We start from the raw sequence: 8,803 nt of genomic DNA on the forward strand, positions 1-8,803 counted from the left end.
ATGATCAAACCCAGAACTCTTTGGGTGTTAGTCACATGGGGATGTGACCTTGAGTGTTAGTCACATAGCGATGTGAATTGGATTATTGACTCTAGTGCAAGTGGGAGACTGTTGGAAATATGCCCTAGAGGCAATAATAAATTAGTTATTATTATATTTCCTTGTTCATGATAATCGTTTATTATCCATGCTAGAATTGTATTGATAGGAAACTCAGATACATGTGTGGATACATAGACAACACCATGTCCCTAGTAAGCCTCTAGTTGACTAGCTCGTTGATCAATAGATGGTTACGGTTTCCTGACCATGGACATTGGATGTCATTGATAATGGGATCACATCATTAGGAGAATGATGTGATGGACAAAGACCCAATCCTAAGCCTAGCACAAGATCATGTAGTTCGTATGCTAAAGCTTTTCTAATGTCAAGTATCATTTCCCTAGACCATGAGATTGTGCAACTCCCGGATACTGTAGGAGTGCTTTGGTGTGCCAAACGTCACAATGTAACTGGGTGGCTATAAAGGTACACTACAGGTATCTCCAAAAGTGTCTGTTGGGTTGGCACGAATCGAGACTGGAATTTGTCACTCCGTGTAAACGGAGAGGTATCTCTGGGCCCACTCGATAGGACATCATCATAATGTGCACAATGTGATCAAGGAGTTGATCATGGGATGATGTGTTACGGAACGAGTAAAGAGACTTGCCGGTAACGAGATTGAACAAGGTATCGGGATACCGACGATCGAATCTTGGGTAAGTATCGTACCGCTAGACAAAGGGAATTGTATATGGGATTGATTAAGTCCTTGACATCGTGGTTCATCCGATGAGATCATCGTGGAACATGTGGGAGCCAACATGGGTATCCAGATCCCGCTGTTGGTTATTGACCGGAGAGTCATCTCGGTCATGTCTGCATGTCTCCCGAACCCGTAGGGTCTACAAACTTAAGGTTCGGTGACGCTAGGGTTATAGAGATATTAGTATGCGGTAACCCGAAAGTTGTTCGGAGTCCCGGATGAGATCCCGGACGTCACGAGGAGTTCCGGAATGGTCTGAAGGTAGAATTATATATAGGAAGTGCTATTTCGGCTATCGGGACAAGTTTCGGGGTCACCGGTATTGTACCGGGACCACCGGAAGGGTCCCGGGGGTCCACCAGGTGGGGCCACCTGCCCCGGGGGGCCACATGGGCTGTAGGGGGTGCGCCTTGGCCTATATGGGCCAAGGGCACCAGCCCCAAGAGGCCCATGCGCCAAGAGATAATGGAAAGAAAGAGTCCTAAAGGGGGAAGGCACCTCCGAGGTGCCTTGGGGAGGATGGACTCCTCCCTGGCCGCACCCTTCCTTGGAGGAAGGGCCAAGGCTGCGCCCTCCCTCTCTCTTGGCCCTATATATAGTGGGGGGAAGGGAGGGCAGCCTAACCTAAGCCCTGGCGCCTCCCTCTCCCTCCCATGACACATCTCCCTCCTTCCGCAGCGCTTGGCGAAGCCCTGTTGGAATCCCGCTACTTCCACCACCACGCCGTCGTGCTTCTGGATCTCCATCAACCTCTCCTCCCCCCTTGCTGGATCAAGAAGGAGGAGACGTCGCTGCTCCGTACGTGTGTTGAACGCGGAGGTGCCGTCCGTTCGGTGCTAGGATCATCGGTGATTTGGATCACGACGAGTACGACTCCATCAACCCCGTTCTCTTGAATGCTTCCGCGCGCGATCTACAAGGGTATGTAGATCCACTCCTCCCTCGTTGCTAGATGACTCCATAGATTGATCTTGGTGATACGTAGAAAATTTTGAATTATTGCTACGTTCCCCAACACCTTGTTGCCGCGTAAGAGAGAGTGAGCATGCCTGGGTAGCAGGGGAAGTGAAGGAGGTGGATGAGGTGCCTCGCCGCCACCACGGGCCGCCTAGAGTCACAGGAGCGACCCATGAGACTTGAGCAGAAACTTAGTACTTTTTTTCCGGGTGAGCAAAACTTAGTTCTAATATACTAAACACAGTTGCACATATGATTGTACTTCCGATTTCTGTATCTCTTCTTTTCTGAAATTAGGTGGGGAATGCTAATGAAAATCACCTTGTTAAAGAAAATCAAAATCAGGTTATACTAAATAAGTTTTTCTTGTGTTTGTCTTTTATCCACAAAAAAACGTGTTTGTGTGCAACAATGGCAAATCTGATTCATAAAAAGCGGTCATACATTCCAACGCCACCATTATCCCGATGAAGGAACGCCCATCTAATCTAGCAATGTTGCACTATCATAGAATTTAGGTTTTGGAGAACATCCTCAATATACCATCTGCTTCCTCTATGGATCTGCTTCCTCAATGGTGCCTGTGCATGGTGATGCATTCAAATATGTCGTTAGTTGTCAATTGGAAGGGCAATATTAGCTTCTCCATCAGCTTCGGAAATGCGAGGAGTCAGCGCTGGTGGCAAATCGATCAAATGAGAACAGATAAAAAGAAGGAAAACAAGGAGCCGTTAATTGGCAGATGAAAGGAGAGAGTTAGATGTCCAGGTAGAAGAAGAGGACAAAGGGCGATCTATATATAGATCCCTTATTCCACGAGATGTATTGACAGATCCTCTATTTGGAGGGCCTTCCGTGTGATAATATTACCCCTTGGTAATTCCAGTTACAGGAAATGACACTACTGCCAATATTTTCATCTAAGGGGGTGTACTGAAGGATAACCCTGAACCCTAACCCCAAAAGACAATACCACCACAAAATAATATCTTCTCCGACGACATAGCTATATAGATATAGATAACCAATCCAACAATTTTTGCACCACACAAGCAATCCAGTCAACATGGGCACATTACAGTTACTGGGTAACCATCCTTCCTCTTTTGGAAGTTCTGAGGCAAACATTATTCGATTAGAAAATTCACAACGAAATGCACTGGGAAGCCAAAGAACTACACTCCCAGATTCATCGTGTCGTCATGTGCTTCATTTGCAGCTTCACTGTTTGGGGCAGCCTCCGCATCCCCCATCTCAACATCTGCCACTGAATAGCTGCGGGTGCTAGTAGGTGTGTCTAGTAAGGGAGCAACCGCCTTGTCAGATGGCCCTCCTTGATCTGGTGGAATGGGAACCGCGCCCCCGGTCACCTTGTCAGTGTTGATACTCATCATTTTGTGTGGCTTTTGGGTTGTCTGGTGCATTGGTCGACGGCATACCATGCTCAGTGGAACAAACTCCTGTCATGTGAAAAGAAATGCCAAAATAAATTATTTGGTATAAACATCATAAAACAAACTAAACTCATTATGCTTTCCATTTTATTTGACTACATATAGTAATATAACTAGCCTAGAACAAAAAAAATATAGTGTCTTACACTATTCTTCCCCATCAATTTTACTTGAACATTCAGATTTCTTTTGTTCGGTGATAAAAAAAATTGCAGATTGGAAATGAAATCACATGGAAACTTTGAAGTAAGTTTGGTTGCCTACAGAAACTAGGATGGGTTTTAATGGTTAGAGAAACGATCATGGCGAGCTACTCATTTATAAATGTCCAGGTACGTTATAAATCATAGGGATGAATGTCTGATTTGGCAATTCGGGTCGTAGTTGTAATAATAACTTTCGTGGATGAAGTCGAAAATCCATTTCTATTGTCAGGCCAACAGCCCTATAACAGAACTGAAGCTCCAGGACCCAAGCGTCAATTAATTCTGATATCCTACCATGGCGTAACAATGGAACCAGAGTAAATGCGTGAACACTCAACACTGTAGACAGAAGGAGAATTACCTCAGAGTGATCATGATCATAACAAACAAGAAACCTGCAGCGGCACCCCCTTATGTCATGCCTGCGTCTTTGAACTTGAAGAACATGCGCATCAAAATAGCAGGCCTGCTCTTTGCCTTCCTGTTCAATTCGGCACAGAAATCAACTTGAGTAAATGATAATACTACATGATGAGACAGCTAAAACAACATTCCCTTACTGTGTTATTTACATCCAGCGACAAGAAATCCTTAGTCAGACCCTCAACCATACCCTACTTTGAGTATATAATACTTCTTGAAAGAGCAGTAAAGTCATGCACATTTCCTCTCAATGCTCTAATTTATCGGCATACCGGTGTTTGTGCGCAATTACCAACATGAGGATTTATTGGAAAAGCTTATTTGATGAAAGTTGGTTTATCCACTTTATAAATGACCAGAGATAGGCTACAGCATTCATTTTGAAAAAAAAATCTTTCAGTGCTCAATTTAATAATAAAGTAATAATAAAATTTATTGGATAAATTTACACCCAATTTTAGAATAAAAAACAGTTTTAGTACTCAAAAGTATGACATAATAAAATGCACTGCTTTTATGGTCGTTTAGTAAGTGTTGTCAACCACAATAGTTTGAAAACTCTCAAACTGGAATCACATCTTTTATAAGTATATAAAAACAAGAAATAGAGCCTATACAAGTTGAGTATCAACAAGGAACAGTCAAACGTCAAAGCAGAAACTTTTAATGACTCTTGGCAGGTGAAATCCAAAAGACATACCCATCACTACTCTATCATACGCCATAGAAAGTAACTGTGGAATTTTCAAGTGCATAACAAAAGGAAAATGGAGAGCTGTCAGGCATTGGATACATATTGTGTGGCTAAAATAAACTGGCTTAGTATTCCGAAGGGTAACTTAATGTTTCATGAAGACATGAATTATCAAGTTGTGAGATGCTAGCTTGCCAAGTCAGGTGAAAAGAAGTCGTTTAAGATGGCTACCTTAAAACAAAGAATGAGATCCCCAGGAAGCACAGCAACACATTGGAGAGAACGCAGTCTCACACCTTTACAAACATCAATCCATTCATCCTCCTCAGGTCCAAGCCAACAAAATCGAACTAGTACTTCCTGAAACAAAATAAATAAATAAGTGCAAGCACAGTTGGTATAATGAACCCGCTGTGGAGAGTGATTAAACACTAGAGGAACATGGGTATTGAATATTTCTCGAAAATGATCAAGGCTAGTTTTCACCCTTGACTATGAAAAGAAGCGCAAATCACTCCTAACCACATGTATCACTTAGGACTGGAAGGTTTGTGCAACTCCGCACCAGCCCATTGGTGTCCGTCAAACACGTTTGCTTTCCGCGCTTGCTACATGATGCAAACTTCTTTCCGTACTATGGCTGTGACTTCTTCCTTTTGTGTGTGTGGAGGCAACTAAGAGTCTAAAATAGGACTACTACTGCTGTTGCGATTCTCCATAGATAACTGGAAGAAAGAAATACTTGAATTATGGCAAATCATCCAACTTAGGCAGACACATCACGAAACAAAGTTTTGGCATCATGTGAATGACAGATAGTAAGCACAGAGTTAGAATGATCAGTTTGTTAATTTGGAAATTAACACAGCATGGATGTTAGTTAATTTGCAAACTAACACAGCACAGATGCATATGCTTTACAGTTTGAATATGTACAAGTCCGGCTCTGCAATTTGCGCCTGGCTATTCATTGAAAAAGAAACTCTTATGCAATTATATTGGTACTGAATGTTATTGCTAGCTTGCTGCACAATTGTTGTACTACATATGATGTTGCTAGCTTTGCTGCAAATTTTGAAAACCCTTTCTTCCCTTATGAAGAAAGGGTCGATGAAACAAGATACCCATTCACTTCTTTGGGTTTCATTTTCCCCATAGAAGAGTAAATACAAGCAACCCTCACTAGTGATATTATGTTTTTGAAAATGACCATATATCCATAATATTAACTGAATAGTAATGTGACGACATCTCTAACAATTAACGCCCTTCTTCATCTAGGATGAAATATCAGTAGAAAATAAAACAGAAATCCAGCAATCTACTGTATCAAAACGCATAGATTAAAATACCCAAACTGTGACCTAGCAAATGAGCTGTACTATTTCTCTTGCCTCTTCCTTTCATTAAGGAAATGTACTATACAAGAACCTAGATAGGCACTTTGTCTCAGAGATTCCCCTCCTCGTGGCTGGCTGTGCGGAAGAGGAGCAGACAGGAGTGATTATGATCACAAAGTCCTGCGGCGCTGGGAAGACCAGAAGTTAACTTAATAATCCATTTTGGAGGAGACTACTGTGCGATGGCTGTCGCCAAGGCCACGCCATTGATGATCGGATCATGACATCATGATTATGACAAGCAATGCGTGGTCAGGTGGTGCAGATTGTGTCACGCGTTGCATGTTATTGCACGTTCACACCATATAAAAAATTAAATTTTTTTCCTATGCTAACTAGATCATGAGATTGGTAGAATGGGTAAGTGGGGTTCCATGGTGGCAATGCAGCTGAATGCGCTCGGTACATTTCCAAGCTGGCATGAAACCATCATTGCAGTTTGATTCGCTTCAATTTCTACAGCTCAAGGACGATAATTGAAGGGGGTGAACTAACTTTTTCCTTTTTGAAACTCAGACATTTTGCAGATCGAGCTATATAATCATTGAAAGAAACATTCAATTTATATTTTGTTTTACATGAGAAAACAGAGAGATTGTGAAAGCAAGTTCTATACCACCAATTAGCTTTCCATATAAGCCTAAAGTACAAATACACAAGGTTGTTAAAGTCTTCTTAACTGTTCAGTACTTTATTAGTACTATCTTGTGTTGTTAAAGACTCCCCAACACAAAGTTAGATGAGTCAGGTGTTCAAAATGTTCTAACATCAATACTGTCACCAACTATAAAAAGACAAGAACCGGAATCATCTCTACCTTTAGTGCTAGCTAAGTGCTTGAATAAAGAATGGCAGAAATGAATTTACTAACATCAATCCTATTTAACAAAAAGTTCTATGGTCATTACCGGGTCCCTCGTGTCAATGAACCTGTGGGACAGAAAGGCAGCAACATCGTACCTGTAACAACAAGAATTGGTCAAGCATGTAAAACTGAAAGGTTCATTCAACTATCCCTCCCACATCAGACAGTCCCACCCACACTCACGTGGAATATTAAATCACATACACAAAAACAGACCACATGTGACATGAAATGACATGAAAGAGGAAATGATGAAATATGTATATATCTTCATACCATGCTCCATTTCTAGCCGACTTTGCTTCAAACTGGACATGACCACCATCCGAAGAAATATTCCCTGATTGGTAATGGCAGTATCAATAAACCATAATCAACATGATACACTATATGCGTTTGGTCAGTTACAGAACTAAAATCTTCTAAACAACAAACATGAAAATTGTGCCATGTGACCTAGAGTTATGAATAAAAGTAAAGGGCGCACAAACCACGTGTCCTGCAATTGCCAAACTGAGTGTCAACAGCTGAGACAGCGCGACAACAAACTTTCAAGGGCCCACAAATACAAAGGATTACATTCTAGGCTATAAAGTCCCAGAACCTGCCAACGAGAACTTTAGTCGAAAATTTTGCCTGCTGTTGTGAATAAAAGTAATGGGCGCAGAAACAACTGCGTGTCCTGGAAAATCCCAAATTAAGGGGCTTCAAGGACAGAGGCAATGGCCGGCATATTTTGATTTGCCCACAAAATGTACAGGATAGGCTAACTCGCCAAAATTAACTTGGTTGCCATTTTTGCCTGCAGTTGTGCATAAATGTAATGGGCACACGAACCATGTGTCGTGCAATTGCCGAGTTAGGTGTCAATAGGTGAGACAGCAGGGCGACAAGCTTCATGACATGCAAAACCTTGTAACAACATGCCAACGGGGAGGCTATGCATAACTTCTGCACCACGAAAGCTTTACCAATAGACCATCATGTATCATCGTAGCAACTTAAGATCAGTCATCGTAGCAATTAAGTACATGATAATAAGGAAATAAAGAGAGTTAAGATGGGGATATATTTCAGCAGCACCTGAGTAGGATCCGGTCACTGGGTGGTGTTCCTCGTTAACAGGGGGTAGCATCATCTTCCTGGACCGCTGGGATTGCGCGGACCTCCGGTTATGGAACCAATTCCTCACCTGTGACCACCCAATACAAATCCACACGTATAGATCCAAGTACGGAAATAGCTAGGGCGGACGCGGCGGATCTTGGGCAACGTACGGGGAGGGAAAACCTAGTAGTACCTGATTGTACTGGACGGGGACCTTGCCGTCGCCTGAGCGGTCCGGGGAGGCGTTGAAGTGATCGATTAGGCCCTGGATGACAGGACGCTTGGGCTTGGCGTCGAGCTCACGGAGGACCTCCTCCATCTTGGCGACCTCCGCCTGGGTGAACCGGAACACGAGCCTTGGCGGCTGCCCCGTCATAGTTCCCCTGGCTGCCGCACCTGCCTACGCGCGCGGTGAGATGAGCAGAGTCGTCGGAGATGGAGATGAAGATGGAGATGGAGAGGGGTGGGAGGGAGGAGAAGCTTACGTTACCAGTTGTGTGTCACCAGCGGCTGTGTACAATTTGTGGAGATGGAGATGGAGTTTCGGCACTTCTACTCACACGCACGCGACCTACTTTTGCAATCAATGTAGTGCAATTCATTCCATTAATTCCTCCGGATAAATACAAATACGCAACCAGCCGCTCGATCTGCGGTAGTGTGTACAAGCTCGATCATGCGGCCGACGCACCCTCTTTTGGCACTCCTCAGTCCTCACACACGCGCAACCTACTTTTTCAATTAATGTAGTGCAATTCACTCCATTAATTCTCCCGGATAAAACAAGGGGTGCCAATTCCGGCCAGAATTTGTGCAAGTTCCTGCCAGGTGTTTTGGGGTCCAATGTGGTAGGGTCGGGTAGGTTCAGTGTGCCTGGTTGTGTAGA

At 43.3% G+C, this 8,803-nt stretch overlaps 1 protein-coding gene across 2 annotated transcripts; it reads right to left on the reverse strand.

Annotated features, from left to right (window-relative positions):
- Positions 1 to 2,783: 2,783 nt before the first annotated feature.
- LOC123129228 (protein SAWADEE HOMEODOMAIN HOMOLOG 2) lies at positions 2,784 to 8,501 on the reverse strand. 2 transcript variants are annotated; one of them, XM_044549469.1, is made up of 8 exons: positions 8,403 to 8,501; positions 8,111 to 8,313; positions 7,894 to 8,002; positions 7,087 to 7,150; positions 6,854 to 6,905; positions 4,777 to 4,905; positions 3,790 to 3,909; positions 2,784 to 3,228 (listed from the first exon to the last, which is right to left on the reverse strand). In XM_044549469.1, exons 2-8 carry the CDS (start codon positions 8,291 to 8,293, stop codon positions 2,944 to 2,946), a joined length of 942 nt encoding a protein of 313 aa, XP_044405404.1. In that variant the 5' UTR covers positions 8,294 to 8,313; positions 8,403 to 8,501; the 3' UTR covers positions 2,784 to 2,943. The 2 variants fall into 2 exon arrangements, with proteins under 2 accessions (XP_044405404.1, XP_044405405.1); XM_044549470.1 differs by having other exon boundaries at positions 8,111 to 8,317; positions 8,403 to 8,427.
- Positions 8,502 to 8,803: the final 302 nt, after the last annotated feature.

The sequence above is a fragment of the Triticum aestivum genome, chromosome 6A, assembly GCF_018294505.1.
Source record: "Triticum aestivum cultivar Chinese Spring chromosome 6A, IWGSC CS RefSeq v2.1, whole genome shotgun sequence".
In the NCBI taxonomy this organism is placed as follows: Eukaryota; Viridiplantae; Streptophyta; class Magnoliopsida; order Poales; family Poaceae; genus Triticum; species Triticum aestivum.

Coding starts and splice junctions, on each gene's coding strand:
- LOC123129228 (XM_044549469.1), bottom strand. CDS start 8,293: ATGACGGGGCAGCCGCCAAGGCTCGTGTTCCGGTTCACCCAGGCGGAG. Junction 6,906..7,086: donor TCGGCTAGAAATGGAGCATG/GTATGAAGATAT, acceptor TTGTTGTTACAG/GTACGATGTTGCTGCCTTTC. Junction 3,229..3,789: donor ATGATCATGATCACTCTGAG/GTAATTCTCCTT, acceptor TTCACATGACAG/GAGTTTGTTCCACTGAGCAT.